The 18,889-nt window shown below is 41.5% G+C and overlaps 1 protein-coding gene across 2 annotated transcripts in view; it reads left to right on the top strand.

Moving 5' to 3' along the window:
• mpped2a (metallophosphoesterase domain containing 2a) overlaps positions 1 to 11,300 on the top strand; it is an 87,852-nt gene extending 76,552 nt beyond the window's left edge. For both annotated transcript variants that reach the window (XM_085407903.1, XM_085407897.1), the window contains 3 exons: positions 5,503 to 5,618; positions 8,008 to 8,121; positions 9,393 to 11,300. In XM_085407903.1, coding sequence (XP_085264029.1) covers positions 5,503 to 5,618; positions 8,008 to 8,121; positions 9,393 to 9,511 — 349 coding nt within the window. In that variant the 3' untranslated portion in view covers positions 9,512 to 11,300. The remainder of the gene's footprint in view (positions 1 to 5,502; positions 5,619 to 8,007; positions 8,122 to 9,392) is intronic.
• The last annotated feature ends 7,589 nt before the right edge of the window (positions 11,301 to 18,889 follow it).

Raw genomic sequence — 18,889 nt, 5'->3', positions numbered from 1 at the left:
CGCCCATAGAGGCTCCGTGCTGCCGTCCTAATGATGTCCACCGGCCTAATTGAATATTGGCGTTCTGCACACGAGGGCTAAATGGCTTCTGTCTGGTTTACCTCTTACTGCCAGCTAAGGCTGCAGATTTTTAACCCATTGGCACTGTTTGATTCCCTTGGGGGTTGGGGGGGGGGGGGTCGGTTAATGTTCCTGTTACTATGGTTACCCATTTCTTGTGCATTTAATGCAGCGTTTCTTTTTGTTTTGCGTGTTGGTGTTTGAAACCAGTGGTGTTCGAGTTAAAGACGGTTCACCTTTCCTGATGATTTCGTGACGTTTGATTATCCTCCCGCTGAACTTAAACACTCGCTTTTCCCAAGTTTGCACAAAAGCAACCTGACAACATCTGACAGGTGAACTTTTTCATTCACTCTCCACGTTATCTGCACAACTACTCCTCCACTTTCTCTCCCATCTTTGCGGTGTTTGCACATCCTTCCTCACTTCCTTCTCCTTTTCTCTTACTTCTGCTTCTATTTCTGTGGCTGTGTTTTACTTCCCACTGCGCTTGCCTCCAGACGCTTCTCCTTTGTTGCCACGGTGACGCTCTCCAGATGGCGAGTGTCAAGGCAAGACTGGGCTCAGAATGTACACACATACACATGCATTGGCCTGCATATATGCAGTCAGGAAGGAGACTGGTAGCAGTACATTTTGTTTGCTCACATCCTACTCGGAAGCTTCTTGGATGCGCACTCTGCCCACTACACACGCACACATACACTCAACAGTACAGTATAATAAAACCTGTGTCACAGCCACGCAGGAAACAGTCTCTCCTTTATGCGACTGGGATGTCATTAATCTTGGCAGAGGTTAACAAATGCACTTGCATAGAAGGTATATTTCATAGGCAGACAGCCGACAATGGGGGCATTGTGGTGTCGATCTGTAGCAGCCAGTACTGCATTCAGTCAGGACCTTTCAGTTTGGCTCTGGATCCACAGCTCATGTCGGGAGTTATGTTTCATCTCTCAGATGAATGTGTTTATGTGAGAGAAAACATGTGAAACACAGAGCAAAATCAAGGGTCCAGATGTTTATTTATTTCTGCTGCAAGAAACCATGATTTATTTTACTGGAGGGGGGAGGGGGGGGGGGGGACCAATGTGTCTGGCTATTTTTCAAAGTTTGGCCTTGTCGCTATTAGTCAAAACCTGAAGCAGACAAATGCTCTGCTGGTGCGTTCTGTGTGCAGCAAGCCGACCAGGCCAGCTCTGCTCTGATTCACCAGCTTTCTAAGTTTGTCCACACCGCAGCGGCAGCACTGTTTCCATCGGAGAAGTGGCGAGTCTTCCCAGTAATCCATTAGACTTCCATTAGCTCCGATTTGTGTGATTAGTTCTAATTAATCAGTTCAGTCTGTGGCCTTCACTCCCCTGCGCACTCCTCACATTTCATTTTTAACCTCATTTCTCAGCTCTCCACTGAGCGAGAGAACGAGGCAACGATTGAGTGAGCAAATCAAAGAGCAAGCTTCTGCCGCCGCCACTGGCTTTTCTTTTTTTTTTTCTTTCCAAGCACATAAGAACACTCGATACTCCAAACAGGTTGAGCTGGAGCTTAGACTGCATTATAATGCTTGTTTCTCTCACCACAGTGAATTAATAGGATTTTTTTTTTTTAAGGCTCTTATTTTCAGCAGTGTAGTTTTGTTGCTCAGTTGTGTTTTAGAATGATCCGGGGGGATTGTGATCTTATGTTTTACACATCTCAAGTCTGTGCTAGCTCTGTTTAGCCCCTCTTGGCCCTCCTCTGGAACAGTAGGTATTGATCTGCGCTGGAGCGTCCATCTTTCACTGTAACAAAGCCTATTGATGTTTGTGGAGCCCTGATTTCCCCTCGGTCAAATGCCATACCCAGCACCACTGCTAAGTGACAGGAAGCTGGTCTAAACTCTGCAGTCTGTCCCAAAGTAACCTGGGAATGGTGTCATCTTTTCATCAGTGACTCTGCTGCACTGAACTAAAACCCTAAAATTAAAATCAAAAGATTTTTTTCTTTCTTTCTGGGTTTCTAGCAGTAGGTCAGCTTATATACTGAGGTATTATGTGATGATAATCTATCTTCCTTTCCTGTGTTGTCAGCCTTCTTCAGCTATTACCACTATTGTGATAAATGAAGGCTCAATTTATCAACCAGCCTCTCCTCGATTTCTGTTTCTCCCTTTGGTTTCCACAGCTCTGCTTCTATATCTAACCCCTGTGCAGTTCACTTTATTTCTTCATCTGTTTCTACCCCCTCCATCCATCCATCCAATCCATCCATCTATTCCTCATTCCCACTCAGCCAGATCGAGGCTCTTTGTGTCTGCTGGGGAAGGCTGAGATGCTGCCTGTCACCCCAGAGAGGCAGACTCCCATCCAGGCTGCTGGAGGTGGCCCGGCTGCTGTCAATCAATCTGTAGAAAGGAAGCAGAGGGAGTGGGGGTTGACATGTGATGTGGATCCCTGCTGTTTAGAAATTCACTTTTTTTTTTCTTCCTCCTACCAGGCCTGCACAGTCAGTCATTTATTTTGGCTTCTAACATGAACAAATCAACGATTGTGACCCTTTGAATTTAAAGCTTCTCCAGTCCTCCAAACTAATCACTCCCATGTTCACGGGTAAACAGTAGGGGTGCAACAATATCGATATTGAACCGTTCGATACAGTGCTTTCAGTTCGGTACGCATATGTATCGAACAATACAAAATTTTTAATTTATTTTATCAGCTTTCCTTCTGACGATGCTGTCTGTGTTGAGCGCTCAGTGGATCTGCGCTCGACAGTGCAGCCTAGGCGGAGTAGTCGAACGCAGATTCACTGAGCGCAGGGCAAGCTAGCGAGACAGAAGTTAAGCTCTCCTTGCAACATGGCAAATTGAACCTCCCCCACCCTCATTCAGATCTGGCGTTTGGAACTATTTTGGTTTTCATGTGACGTATGACCCTGAAGGTAAGCGAGTCATGGACTAAAGTAAAACAGTATGTTGGATGTGCCACGCAATGCTCAATTACATGCGTGGGAGCTAGTGTGTTAGCGCAGTTAGCTCATTAACGTGTTGGCCGTCCAGCCCCATGCACGGGGTGGTCCGCGGTAACTTGTTAACGGAGATTTGCCGTGTTGTGGCGTTAACGTCATTTCAACGAGATTTATGCTGACAGCACTAGTGGGAACACAACGAATATGACTGCACATTTACGCCGACATCATCCTAGTGCAAAGACAAGTGGAAGCAGACAAAAACAACAAGCACGCATGCTACAAACTTTACCGAGTCATTTAGACAGCCGTTAGCACATGATTCTCCTTATGGGGACCTGATATGTTTAATATGCTGCTGAGAATATAGCCCAGAAGAAGTATTTTGGAAAGAGCCATTTCTCTGTAATAAACTCTCTTTTCCAAAGATGAGTGATTCCTCAATCAGATACAGGGTTCGCAAAATCGCTAGCCCGACGTCCCGGGGCTAGCGATTTTTCCAGTCGGGCTACCAAAATCCAAAAATTGTGTGTGTGTGTGTGTGTGTGTGTGTATATATATATTTATTTATTTATATTTCTTCATACATTCTTATATAGTTCTATACTGTGTATTGTGTATTTTGTTGTACAGTAATTTTATTTTTAACTTTAATTTATATATTTTATCTTATTCTTTCCCAGTTAAATTTACCCTTCATTCTAATTTGTGTTGTACAGTTATTTCATTCTTTATATTTTATATTCTTATATTTTATTCCTTCCTAGTTAAATTTACACTTTTTAATTTTTCATATTTATTTCCTATCTTATTCATAGCCCTTTCCTTTTTTTTTCTTTAGGTCACGAGCAGTTGTCTAAGCATTTCACTGCATATCGTACTGTGTATGACTGTGTACGTGACAAATAAAAATTTGAATTTGAATTTGAAATCTATCTCTGCCCTGCCCGTCGGCCTATTGTAGGAAGGAAAAATATATGTCAATGCTTTTGCATTCTTTCGGAAATGTAGCTGGGTAATTATGTCATTGGCATCGGTGAGCCACTGTCAATATGTGACATATTGAAATCGCGTTTGAATTTGCGCTTGTTTTTTGCTTTCACTTTGCAATCGCGCAAACTGTGTATAGAGAGCGACAGCACTGATTGGTGAGTGATGATAATTTGCACACCAATTCCTCTGACATCGTCTTATCAATCGATAAATCTCCTGCAGCAAGCTTAAACATGTGAGAGGTTGATCGCGCAGAGAATCGCTGAGCTTATGTGAGTGCGTGTGTAAAAGCAGCAGGATATATATTTTAGTTCTGCTGAGCCAAATAAGACAGGTCAGGGTGAAGAAGTGACAGCCAAAGAAAAGCTTACCACAAAACGTAATGACAAATCAGACTATAAGGCAAAAAGAAAGTGCAGCTTTATGGTTTCATGGACAAAAGAATTTCTGTGGCTGCAATATGACGAGCTAAATAACCAGGGCTGCACATAAGTGGTCTGCAGGTGCGCATTCGCTGTCAAAATAAAAAACGCGCACAAGATAAGAAGTTGCAACGCGTGTTTGCGTACATAAGATTTTCAGGAGGAGGTCAGACATTTGTTTAGAATTCTTAAAGATGTCGAAGAAGCTCCTTTAAGCAATTACTGTGATGTTCCTCCACCTCCAAAGAAATGTCAGGAGTCCGAACCACAAAAGAAGCACGTATTCTCGGAAAAGTAGTTGCAGGAGGTGAGCTGGCTTCAAACAAATGATGAACGCACAGAGATGTGGTGCAGAATGTGCCGTGAAAATTTAATAAATGACAAATTAAAAAGGCATGAACATTTTTTTTTGTATCGAAAAAATATCGAACCGTGACACCAAAGTATCGAACCGAACCGTGAATTTTGTGTATCGTTGCACCCCTAGTAAACAGCAAAACTGGTGTCTCACTGCTGAAACCACCACATTTCAAAAGGGGAAACTTTTACTTTGAAGGCAAATGGTCTCACTCTTTGGACTCTTCAGTTTTTGCCTAGCGACCAGTCATTGCTAGGGGCGCCGACCAGTCTATAGGCCTATGTGATTGAGGCCTTAATGGGACAAATTGAACTGTAGTTATGTGTTGCACAACTTCCTGGAGTCGTCTTATAAGAAAAACCCTATCCTGTTCTGTAGTTTGGAAACATTTTAGACTTAAGTTTGCATTATCGTTGTATGAGCCTTTTTGCCAGTTGTTATTACTACTATGTTACCTTTTTCTAATCTTTGGTTTGGTTTTTAACTGGTTAAAATGTAGCATTTACATAATATATTAGTCAGTGGAATAAACCGGGACACAAGATGAGATGTGCTTTTATTAAACAGCCATTTATCTGCTACACTGACTTGGTAATGTTGCACAGAGGTGCATACATTTTGTGGTATTTATTGCCTTCTGATATCATCTTTGCTTTGCGTAATCATGGTGCAGTTGCTCTCCCGAGTGATGTTAATATGATCTCTTCCCCTCTGCCTCTGCAGGACTCCGTGGTTTAACGGATGGGGGTTCAACCTGCCTCGAGGACAGTCTCTGCTGGATAAATGGAACCTCATCCCCGAGGGCATCGACATCCTGATGACCCACGGACCTCCACTCGGTGAGTCCAATTAACCAATCACAGCCCCTGCATTGCAGTTTCTAATGAAGTCGGGGCTCTTTCTTCAAAATGCATGTGAAGTCACTGGTGGCTTGACAGTAGGTCGTCTTTGAGCAGATCTCCGCATGTCTTACATTATAATCAATGTTGTTTCCATCTAAATCCAACAGTAACTAAAGTGAACACTCCGACATGCTTCATAATTCAATGTTTGTGTTTGACTTCATGAAAAACAAAGTGGATATATATATATTAGTTTTCCTTCTGGTTGTTTGGGTCCTGTTTTTGTTTTTTGTTGTTTTTTGCTATGTGTTTGTGTTGTTTTTTGTGTTTTTCTCCTTGTGCTTTCCATCTGGCTTTATTGAGTGATTTCCTTTCCTCTCGCCTACGGAGGGTTGCTGCTGCTGCTGTTGTTGCGGCAGCCACTGTGGCTGTTTGATTGCATGGAAACTCGATTTCACAGCAGTGTGACAGATGCTGCGAACAACTGGAGAGAGACCGTAGGATAGGAAAGCAGCACTGGAGGAAGGGGGCAGCTTAAGATGAAAATTTAGGATGATTCTCCAAAGATGGAAGATCCAAAACAATGAGATGGGAAAAGAGGGGTGTTGCACAAGTGTGGAGAAAAAATATGGATTCATCATAGGGCTGGGCGATATATCGAGTTTTTTTTAAAAATATCGATATATTTTCATACGAGATATAAGATGTGACAATATCGTTTATATCGATATAGTCTATGTTACGTTATAATTATACTTGTGGAGCCGCAGGTTTGCCTCTCTTTCGTCCACTTTTGTCTCTACGCAACGTTACTCGGCCTCGCCTCTCCTTCACTGAACACAACTCCCCCTCCCCCATAGCTTCACCTGCAGGCAATGACAAGATGAAAGCGGAAAATCTCCGTTAGCGAGTTACCATGTGTGGGGCTGGACGGCGTCAACGTGTTAGCGAGCTAACCGCGCTAATGACATGCAGCCCGGAAGGGCTGCACGGCCTAAAATCCTTTCATTTTCTCAAAAATCGACAGTGCGCAATATGTATGAATTCTGGTTGTGCTTACTGACCGCGAACCGATTTTATGTGGTACACAGCGCTCAGCAATCTGTCAAAAAATGTTTTAATATGACTTTGCTAAGCTACGGAGCTGCACCGCTTGATGGATTGTCGGAGGATTACGGCTACCGGGGAGGAGCCTCGCGGAGTGATACGTACTGTGCTTCAACGTAATATTACCGTACTGTGTGTGTATAAGGACCACAAATGGCACCTGTTCAGAGACGTGGTGCAGCTGTGAAATCTGTCTTTGTTATTATGCTCAGCGTCTTCTAGTTTACATTTTGACTGCACAATTGTGAGCTTTTTGTTATGCACAAAAACAACATTGTTTTCTTTTATTTATGGACCATGATTATTTAATAAATGCTGATAATTTATTTTTGAGTAATTTCTTCATGTACATCTACGCTGTATGTAAATAAAAGTGCCCGTGTGACATCTGGGACACAGTGTGACTAAGAACTCTCTTTTTGTTCTTAACTTATGGCTTTAAAAAAAAAAATCGAGATATATATCTTATATCGCCATGCAGCTAAAAAATATCAAGATATGAATTTTGGGTCATATCGCACAGCCCTAATTCATCAGACACATTTTAAAGCTATGAAATTCAGATATGAACCCAGTAAATGAACAGTTGTTTTATTTCTGCTATTACATAATTCTTCTGAAATAAGACTTCTCTATTGTGGTCAAACAGTGCCAAAAGTGAGCCTCAACTGGTAGTTTGAGTTAATAAAAGCTGTGCGTGAATTGGTAGTGATTCACCGAAATTTTAATATCTGCTGAAAAAGTTTTGGGGGGAAAAAGGTCCACTCCCGATTTGACCTGTAGTAGTCATAATGCTCTGAACTGCTGACTCAAGTAATTCAAACTATAAGGGAAAGTTTATTTGACCTTGTGCATGGAGACTATCTCAGCACTCGTGATAAATGGCTGCTAATGTCAGCATGAATCTGCTCAACATAAAAACCCATTGTATGTTCAGAACATGATAGATGGAGATATACGTATATTCACAGATATTTTTACTGTAGAGCTTAGTGTTGGCCATATGGAGTCGTCCAGTTAATAGTACTGAGTGATATGTGTGTGCGCACATGTATGTTGGTGGTGATTGTGTTTTTTGTTTGTTTCCACATTTACATTCACGCTTGAGACATTTTGTTTTTCAGCTGTTCTTGTTGGGGTTTCACGTCATTAATGCTAACTTACATCTTTCTGCTGCTTATTTTAAGGTGATGTGTTACAGGTAACAGTTGTTTTGATCAAATGGAAGCAAAGACAGTAACACCAGGACTGTTTTGACAGCTGTGAAATCTTTCTGCAGGTTTCCGAGACTGGGTTCCTAAGGAGCTACAGCGGGTTGGCTGTGTAGAGCTGCTCAACACGGTCCAGAAAAGGGTGCGACCCAAGCTTCATGCCTTTGGAGGCATACACGAAGGTACTGGGAATAAAACCCAAACTGTTAACTGTCCTTGACTCTGGGGACCTCAGAGGAGAATACGTTCTGATTGCATGATGGGGAGGTGGCCTTTGGCAAGTGCAAGTGTAGAAAAAGGATCTTTTACACACGTGCACATGCTCACAATCAACAAATTGTGCTCTGTTGATTTTAAAATGTGTCAAGACAAAGGAAGATGAATCTAATGTTTCTTACCTTTCTAGGGATGCACAGATTCAGGGCCCATGAATTTCAGGAAAAAAAATAATAATTTGGACAGTAATCATTTACTTATTTAATAACCACTATTTTTTTCTGTTGGTCTATTTTGGTGCCAGGGAACACACAATACAAACACATTAGCGCTTTTTGCAGACCATAGTCTACAAGGTGAAGCTTTTCAGGGTGAAGACCTGCAGCCAGTTGGCTGTTGTGCTGTTGTTTTGTGGAGAACTGCGCACACATGCAGCTGTGTTGGTTGAATAGCCAAAGTCCTTCATTGTGTGAAGACAAATACACAAACAAGCACAAATGAGCTACTGTGATTTCCACTTGACCAAAAACCAAACAGAACTAATCACATAACTTCCTTGGCAATGCGAATGATCAGTTAACTGAGAACACAATAAGTAACGTTGATTGACTCATACCAACCCCACGGGCCAAGTGCTGTGACATATTAAACAATCACTTACTGCAGTCTAGGTTTTGGTTGCAGGAGCAGTGGGTCACAGAACTTCATCTCCCAAACACTGATGCTTGTGTGGTGCTCCCCCACAGCATTAGTGAGCACGAGCTGCCTGTGGTCCAAGGAAGTAACACAGCAAAAAAGCAGGCATAGCTGGAGGGATGTGCTTGAACAAGCCTGATCCACTGCCGGTCTCACTCGCAGCTTATAGGACTTAAAGGATCTGCTGCTAACGTCTTGCTGTTTGATGCAACATGCAAAGAACCTGCAGCGTATTCTGACCACGTGTGTATGTGTGTGGTCTAAAGTGTTTAACCGCTGCATATTAACTGTACCCAAATCAAACAGTTCACAGCAATTAGTGGCAAGATGAGAAGTAGAATAAAGCTGAAAAATGAACCTTGTGAATTCATGGAAACACTCAAAGTAAATTCAAGCATACAAATTGCTAAACTGAGTGTGTGAAATTGGTATATTGAGTGAACAAAGGACTGATTTGGTAAAAACAGTGTATTACAAACTCTGTTACATGATCGAATGTTACCTATTTCTGGCACTCATTTTCCCCTTCCCGCCTCCCCAGGGTACGGGATCATGACAGACGGCTACACGACATTCATCAACGCTTCAACCTGCACCGTCAGCTTCCAGCCCACCAACCCCCCTATCGTGTTCGACCTGCCCAACCCTTCCAGCTCCTGAGATCAGAGGATGGGGGGGCGGGGAGGGTCAAGGGCTGGAAAAACAATTTCTTTTCAAAAAATATGTCAAGTTTAAAAAAAATAAAAAATAAAAAAATAAAGTTATAAGTGGTTCTTTGGCAACTTTGAATCTTCTCCAACCTGTTGTGAGATTTAAAGACAGGGTGGGGGTGGGAGCGTGTGTGGGAGTGTTAAAGGAGAATACCATTGCTTTTTATTTAGGTTTTCTGTTTTGTTTTGTTTTTGAGCTTGTGCCAGCAGTCCCGGTCTGTTTTTTTTATTCTTGTTGTTGTTCATCTGCACACAGTCAGAACAGTTGGAGATATCAGGGCCCGTTTTCCTCCAGAATGCTTTCCAGCTTTGTTCGATATGAGAAACGGCTTTGACAAAGCAAAGATAATCCCTGAAGAAACTTTCTTTTGTCCTGATTTTGACTGTGTAGGGTCGAGTGTTTATTATGTCGGCGCAGCTTCATTTCACACTCCGCTTCCTGTCAGCCACAGGAAGAATTAATCCCTCAAAAAGATGTTGCCTTAGTGCAGAACGGCAGATGAGAACAATGCTTTCAACTTGCACGCTCTTAAAACACTACTTGGCCACAGGGAAGAAATCTGTGATCTCAAATTGAATTTTATCTTCTTCTTTTTTAACTAAATTAAATGTACGGTATATTCTCTTTCAAGGCTTCCATACCCCACCACATGGTTTGTTACAACAGAAATTTGGAATGTTTGAATTAAAAATATAAAAATGTTTTAAAGTCTAAATGTGTGCAGATTTGGAGGGACTGCTGAGCTATGAGCCTGGCTGATACTGGTATTCTCCTTTTTAGGGGGATTTTTGTGATTAAACAATCTTGCTCTTGATAAATAATGGTCAGATCTGTAAGATAAATGATGCTATGTGAATTTGTATAATTTTTTTTTTTTTTAACGTTTGGTTTGTGTTAGCCAGATAATGCATACCATGGATGTGTCATCACGATATTTCATATTTGGGTTCTTCTTGTTTGTTTCGAACCTCTTGTCAGTTCCTCTTTTTTCTTATTGGCTGACAGGGACGCTGCCTTAAACTAGCTTTAATGTTCTCAGCTAGAGCCCCCCTTCTCTGCAAGCTCAGAGAAAAAAGTCCTTATTTATTACCCATCATCCCCGCAAAACAACACCTAACCAATGCAGGGACAGAAGACTATCCAGTTACAGCCGGAAAAATTCCCTTTGTATTGCCCCGTTATGGATTTCTGATCTGGAAAATGTAATGTATAAAAATATATATATTATATATTCATGTTGTAAAACATCTGTACTAAAAGTTGTTTGACAAAAAAAGTGCATTTTTTTCTGTATGCACCTGTATGTTTGCCATGTTTCTTTAATTCTCTCGTTAAAAATCTCTTGAGACGTTTCTTTAATGATTTTTGTATCAATTCTCCCAGTAGGGTAGATGTTTATTTTGGATGAGAGAGGAAAAATTTGTCACAATCCAACAGGTGCTGATTGTTCCCAACAACACACCTGCCTAAACATGGTTAAGTTGTCCTTTAAAGTGTAAATTTGATAGTATTTGTGTTTTATTGCTTTTTTCTAATTTTGCACTGTGTGTAAATGCAATCTTGCTAGCACAAAAAAAAAAGTTGCCAATAGTTGTCTCAACTTTGCCGCTGTAAATGCTCTTTTCGTGCTCTGTTCCTCTCTCGCTCTTTCTCTGATTGTATCCCTCTTCATGGAAATGTTAGTTCTCTCTTTCAGTTCATTGTGATATATTTAGCTGCCTTTATATGCAAATAAAATTGCAAGATTTTTACTTATGAAACTCCATCTTTGTTTTTATTCCAAAAATGGTTAGCCACCACCAGTTTGTCCGTCTGTATCTGGAAGTCCAACAGGCTCGACCATTCTCCACCCCATTGGTGTCTCCCATTTTGACCTGGGGACTTCCAGGCCATACTCAGCACAGATGCTTCTGTATATTATGGCACTTAGTTATGGCGTTCCATGTATTCCCTGATGTTATGTGCCATATGTATATCCACTTTTACTGTGGCAACAATCCACTTTATGCAAAACCAACCAAGAGTTTTGCTTTTTTTTTTTTAAAAAAAGGAAGCTGAAGTTGTATGAAAAACGATCTTGGTTTGTATCAGCCAGTCAACACAGCTGCGAGCAGGCTTGGCCTACTTTCTAATACTTATTTGAATACTTATTTACAAAGTAAATGTATGCTTATCTGTACAGCCTAACCTCACAGCAGGTGTTTTGCCTCAACAGGCAGCACACCTGCCAGCCCTCTCTGTGGTGAGGCCAGAACAAAACACTTAGAAGTCTTGACCCCACAGTTGTAAATAAAGTGAAGCGGATTTTTATTCCTGCTGTGACTGTTTAGATTAAAAAAAACTGCTAAAGCGAAATTATCAATTTGTTTGCACCCTGAACTCATCAGCTTGCTATTTGAAATTGACTTCATGACTACAGGTAAAATATTGGATTAGTCTTACGGTTTATTAGTGAAAGGTAAGATCTGTTACTGACGGTTATATGCTTTGAATATCCACAGCACTCAATCAATATGCTGACATTTCAGGTGCCAGATTTTAAAAGAATACATACATTTAAAAATAAAAATACTTTTTTTAGTTGTATCACAAACGATGCTTGGTAAAAACAGAGATCAACAGTTGACTCTAGATGCCACAGTAAAGTGACAGAGAATTCAAATATGGCTCGCGTTTCTCCCACACTCATCTGAATATTCACAGTGTTTCAGCTGCAGATCTGCACATTGGTTTCATCAGGTTTCATTCCTTTTTACCACTTGCCAGCACAGATCCCTCATAGGCCAAAAATAAAATGGGCTCGAGTTGTAGAGCGCCTTTGCCAGCCTTTCCCACCAACCCCATTCTCTCATCACCACAACATCAAAGCAGCCCAACCAATTAACTATTCCCCGAAACGAGAGCAGCAAGGCATCGCCCCACACCCACCAGATCCCCCAGCACATTACCATAATCCAGTCTAATCATATTAACATAGGCCACAGATGAGCAGGAGGAGACATGGCTGCTCTGGCTCTGCTGTTCGGTCTCTTAGAGCGGGTGTGAATGCATGTGGGCACTTTTATTCAAATCGTGTGTAGGCACATGTTGTGGATCTGCAGTGTTCAGTCCTTTGATCCAGACCCTCATATAGTGTCAGTATATATGAAGGCAATATGATTGTTACAGAGCAGTACAATTTGAATTAGCTTTAACATGTTGCCTGTTATCTAGCCAACTGCACCTGTGTTAATATGTTGGAACTCCAGTGTTAATGTTAAACACTGAACAGTCAATGCTAATTTGATGAACAACATGCTCAGCTAACAAAGGTAAATGTCCGAACGTGGACATTTGCACATTTATAACATCAGTTTTAAGTCATCCACATATAAAGCAATGAGCTTGTCATGCACCACTTTGTAACACAGTCGGTGGTAATGTACAGTAGGGGAAATGTTTTTTTGATCACTTGAAAAGTTAAAAATTGATTTGCATGTCATTGAGTGAAATAAATATGTTCGAAGCGAAGCATAGCTGAGTAGTTACTCAAACTTGTAGTTGGTCACCAGATTTCAGGAGGGATTCTGGCCCACTCATCTTCACAGAAACTCTGTAAATCCTTTAGGTTTACTGGCGGCTGCTTGGCAACTTAAAGCTTTAGCTCCTTCAACAGTTTTTCAGTAGGTTTGAGGTCTAAAGAATGGTTAGCCCGACTCATGATCTTAATGTTCTTTTTTTAGCCACTCCTTTGTAACTTTGGTGGTATGTTTGTGCTCTTCAGTGTTCTGGCTGAGGGATGAAGATCCATTGAAGATCCATTGAAGATCCATTGGCCCCTCAATGCAGTGAAGTCATCCTGTACCCTTACCAGAAAAACAACCCCAAAGCATAATGTTTTCACCTCCGTGCTCGACTGTGTGTTTGTTGTTCTTTGGTTGATTCAAACTTAAGAGGGGCTTTTAAATGTGCCCTCTTGAGTAGGGGGATCGTGCAGGCGCTGCAAGATTCCAATCCATTACGCCGTTCTGTGGTCGTTCCACCACCTTTGTTATGATCATCCTCACCCCATGAGTCAAGATCTTGTATGAGTGCGATTTATGATCAGATTTATATTTCTTCAATCATACCAACAGTTGTCACCTTCTCACTAAGCTTCTTGCTGGTGTTTTTGGTGTGTGCAACTCTATCTTGTCCCTGCTGTCCTTTGACATTTTTGGTCTTGTCCATGGTGGTGGAGAGGCTGGAATGAAATGAAATGGTTCTATGAGCGTGGGCTTTATACACAAAATGAGTTGAGATCTATAATTAATTGATTGTAATTTGTGGCAGGCACACAATATGTGGGAATCTGAATTCTGGGTGGTTGATACTTTTTCACTCCATGGCGTCAGTCAGCTTATATGGTTTTTGTTTTGTTTTTGGCTGATAGTCTTTCTGCATTAAAATGAAACAAACACGATGATTATTACTTGTTTATTACTTTGTAAATGAGCAAACTTACAAATTCAGCGTGGAATCAAATAATTATTTGAGCCACTGTAAACTCCATGTTCTGGCTGGGGAGGTAAGACCTCCCATTCTGGTAATAATTTCAATTGTACACCTCTAAGTTTAGATAAATTCAACCTGTTACCCACCCAGCATTGGAGCCATATGCCACACAACCACATCTCTACTACTGGTATTTGCTATAATAGACCGTCTAAATTGCCAACTGTTAGTTTGCCTGGCATTTCTGCAAGTCTGTGAATTTCATTTCCATTCCACTTATCTCTGTGTCTCTTCCTGGCAGTCCTACGTAGGCAACACTCATTAGCGCCATTACCATGAAGAAAATGCCAGTCAGGCAGCGTATGTGAAGAGAATTATTGCTAAAATTACATTTAGGAGTCAGTACTTTAGATTTTTTTTTTATTATTAAAACCAAATTGTGCTGCTGAATTTACCTGATTTTATTTTATTTATTTCCTTGGTAAAGTTACTCAGCATGAAGAGTTTACATATATCAGCCTTGGAAGTGCTCCAAACAGTCAGTCAGCTAACATCAACTATGCAGGAAATGAACAAAGGATTGTCTTTAAAGTGGATTTATCCTTTGACAGTGATAATTACGTTTTGTTTTCTTAGTGTGTCGCAGACAGATCTGTTCTGTTTCCTGGATTATCGTTGCTTCTCCCTCTTCCTTTCTTTGTCTCCCTCCTGCCCTCTCTGTTAATGATAGTTTCTCTGTCAGTCAGCCCTTGATGTCTCAGCGTCAGGACATTTATAGCTCCGCCAAATTGCCGGCTGTATTAATTATCCTTGCCTAGGCAGCTGCTGGTAATATTGGATGTTTGTCAGGTTAGCCTTCATCTGCTCCTGACGGATTCGAAGGAAGACAGGGTGAAGGCTCCGAGCGCCCACATCAACCTGTGGGAACGTGTGTGGCTTATCCTGGTGCCAGCGCTCTGCATGCGCTGTTTATATGGACTTAATTGCCCGCTGGTGGTATTATTGTAATCTGGAGCTCATTTGGCCTGAGTGGGGTTGCTGTGAAATAATTCTCTAAATCAGAGGCATGCAGGCTCATGCTTTCCATTTGCTCATCTTTCCCACATGGTCTTACTTAACATCTTTCATACCAAATGTTTTATTATAACAGTTTACATTATTTGGGGTTTATTTGAAGAAGCTAATTGAAAATGGGGATTAAAAAGAGAAAAAAAGAGTTTTGTGACGTTTAAAAGAGAACAAAAAAGCCTTTTCGCATTTCCTAAGCGAAAAGTGAAAAATGGCGTGCATTTAAAATGTCACCCACAGCTTTGTGCAAACCAGACACAGGCACTGCTTCAGTTTTAATTTAGCCAGTTCCAAGTGTAAAACTTGATTGAATTAAATCAAATTGAAAGTTCACTGGGTGATTATTTTCCCAAGTTAATTATTTCCCCCGCAGGACTGGATTTGTGCAGCTATTTCTCTTCGCACTCAGAGTTTCAAAAGAATCTCTGAGAGCTGATTGAACTGGAAGAGATTTGACCCCCCGCGACCCCGATACAATGCGTGATTATCACAAGTGGATCTGCTGACTGACTGGAGATGATTAGCGCCTCCACAGTTTCTTTACATCACCGCAGAGACAAAGGCTAGATTTGTCTAATGGTATATAATTTACCTCCTTCTTGATTTTCACCGTCTCGCTCGTGTTCTCCTTTCTTGCTGCCGTTTTGTAGGCGCCTCATTGAATAATTGTGTGGGGTTTAGTGAATTACCGTAATTACAGTTATTGGCCACCGTTGTCCCATTACTCACTAATCAAGAACATTGCAAATGGACAATCAGAATTCGTGACAGTCAAATGCATCAGTGTAGCTTTCCCATCTGACGGTAAATGTTTTGATTTTGCCAAACAGGTAACAGACAAATTGTTGCCAGCAGCAATAGTGAAGCTGTTTTCACTTGGTGAGCTTGTGTATGCATGTGTGCGTGTCATCATAGGAAATGGCAGTACTTGTAACACATGCTATAGGATGGATGACCAGAAATTACTCTGAGAAAAATCTTCAGGTGCTGAGCATGTGTTTTCAGTGGCCACCCCTGTGGGAGGTTGGTGCAAAGCATCACTTGCAGTGATGTAAAGCACGCTACCACTAGTAATGAGTCTGGGTTTTCCGGTTGCCACGAGAACGGTACTTGTCTCGATCGCATTGTGCAAAGTGTAATGTTTGTTGAGGGAGAATTACCTACCCCCTGGAGTCTACCCCCTTAGCCCCCCCCCACCCCCCCCACCCCCCCACCCCAAAAAAAAAAAAAACATTTGCAGAGACTGTATAATGAAGTCCAATACACAAACATTGAAATGCAAGAGTAGAAGCAAAGACAGGAAAAAATACATAAAGACATCCGGTGTACGCTTCACAATCTGCAGAGGAAACATCAAGAGTTACTCGCCATCCATGACAAAGTACAACAAACAACAATAACATGCACGAGGAAAAGAAAGTTCAAGAAGAAAAATATAAAGAACTGCAGGAGAAAAACAAAGAACTCCAAGAAAAGAATAAAGAAAAGCAACCAAAATTAGAAGAACTGGAGAAACTTTGTAAGAAACTTGAGCTGCAGCATGATGACAAACCTCATAGCACAGAACAAAGATCTGCAACAACTGCACCTGAAAATGAAGAAAAAACACTTCAGGTTTTTTGGAAGAAGAACTCTGCTGCTTCTTCAGTTAAGCCTGGATAAGAGTAGCCCCATATTCCTCCAACAGGGGCAAATTATACAATAAATTTACTGTGCTTTAGGATCTTATTCAGTGTTAATGTTGTTTAGAAACATTACTGATGGTACTTAAGAAAATCTGAATAACTTAAACAGAGGTGGCCCAGGAGGTAATAACGAAGAGAGTCGACCGCCCACTGGATGGCCAGGCACTCGTTCTCCACCATACCACCTGGCCTCCCACTCACACAGTTTCCTGCTGATGTACACAATTGGGCGGTCAACCGCCCCACTTACCTGCTGGGACAAAACTGCCTCCAGCCCTCTGTTCAAGGCGTCAGTCAGCAGAATAAAAGGGAGGGAAAAGTTTAGAGCAAAGGTTCCCCATAGAGAGACTTCCTCACCTGCACGAACGCCACCTGGCACTGTTCTGTCCACCGAACCAGATCTGGGGCACCCTTTTTGGTGAAAGGGCTTGTCAGCTCTGCAAAGCTAGGTACGGACCGGCGGTAGTAACCCGCCAGCCCCAAGAATCGTCTCACCTCTTTTTTGGTCTTGGGACATGAGCAGGATGCAATGGCTGCTCTTTTATCCATCTGAGGGCACACATGCAACCTCCCAAGTGGTACCACAAATACTGTACCTCCCTCCATTCAGCAGCACACTTCTTTGGGTTGGCCGTGAAGCCCTGCCTGCTTCAGGGACACCAGGACCACGGACCATCCGCTGCACTTACTCCTTTCAGGTGGCACTGTTCCATACTTTAAGGAGGTTGAGGTGATATATCTATGCAGCTCCTTCCCTGTCCAACTGTACTACTTCACAGTCAGCGTCACCCCTTATTACATCTTTGTATCTGTGACACCAAAACTCAACTGTTTCCTTTTTCCAGTGGAAACTTTCCAGCTTTTCAATACATTTCAAATGCATATCAATTATCGAATGCAATCATATTAAAAAATATAATATGAGGAAAAATGACAAAATAGATGACAAAATAATGTTGTTTTTCATACTATTACACCAACGGCCAAGACTAAACCACACCACCGCACCACACCTGCTGCACCACATTTCCATTTTATTAAAAAATGAAAAATGTCTTTTCCATTGTGGATGATGTGGATAATTTATTTTGCCTTCTCAAATACAAAACTTAGCCACAAAGTCAGCTTTCATGTCAGCACCATAAAAAGCAGATCTTGAACTATCAGCCTTCCAAGGAACAGAGCAGCAGGTCGATGTGAGTGGAGATGTAAACAGGCAGGCAGACACCGCGAACAGCAGTGCAGTGCAGAGGTTAATACTTCGTTAATGTCTGATTAATGTCTTCAAGCTGATTAATTCAATTGAGCCCTTTATTACAGTGTGTGTATTAATAGAAATCAAGGAGTCCCTCAGCAGGAGATGTTGTCTGCCATATGGAGAGCATTATGGCTGTGCTGGCTGATGAGGGTGCCAACCACAGCACTGGGAGGGTCAAGAGGGCACTCTGGGAAAGGCTTGTGCCTTGGCAAAAACTTGATTTAAAAAAACAAAATTGTTTTCAAACCTGCACCACAAACTGGCTGAGGAGCCAAAACTGGAAGATGCAAGCTCACACTAAATAAAGCAAGGAGTCAGACATACTACAAAGAAATGTATTCTTTTCTGTTTTGGGTTGAGGGTAATTTCAGGGTAAAACTGCCTCTTAAAGCCTTACAATATCATAAGACAAATGACAAGACTTTTAAATCCTGGAAAGTAATGGGAGAATTTTATGTGTGGGGAAAAAAGGTCAAATAAGCAAAGTGACCACACCAAAAGACAAGTAGGTGTCATTTGTGATGGCACAAAACATTTGAAGACTTTCCTTGTTGTCTTTTAAAATATAGTGAGTCATTTAATCGTTTATGAATGTCAGAACCATGCTGAGAAACAAGAAAGAAACAAAAGAGAAAAGCTCCCAAGGACTTCCAAGACATTTAGCATTAACGAAACATTTCAATTTCTGCTGCAGCAGTTCAGTCACATGCAAACAGCAAACAGAATTAGAGACTGATGAGACTTAAGATGGTCAGAGAATCTGAAGAGGATTTTTCTTCTCGTAATCCTGAAGAATTTCTCCTTCTGTCCTGTGAAACCCTCCGTTGGCGCCAGAGTTTCTTC

The sequence above is a fragment of the Rhamphochromis longiceps genome, linkage group LG1 (genome assembly GCF_057381845.1).
Source record: "Rhamphochromis longiceps isolate RC_006_pf linkage group LG1, R_longiceps_female_GT1.1, whole genome shotgun sequence".
In the NCBI taxonomy this organism is placed as follows: Eukaryota; Metazoa; Chordata; class Actinopteri; order Cichliformes; family Cichlidae; genus Rhamphochromis; species Rhamphochromis longiceps.
Note: the sequence above shows the minus strand (reverse complement) of the source record. Positions and strands in the feature narration are given on the sequence as shown.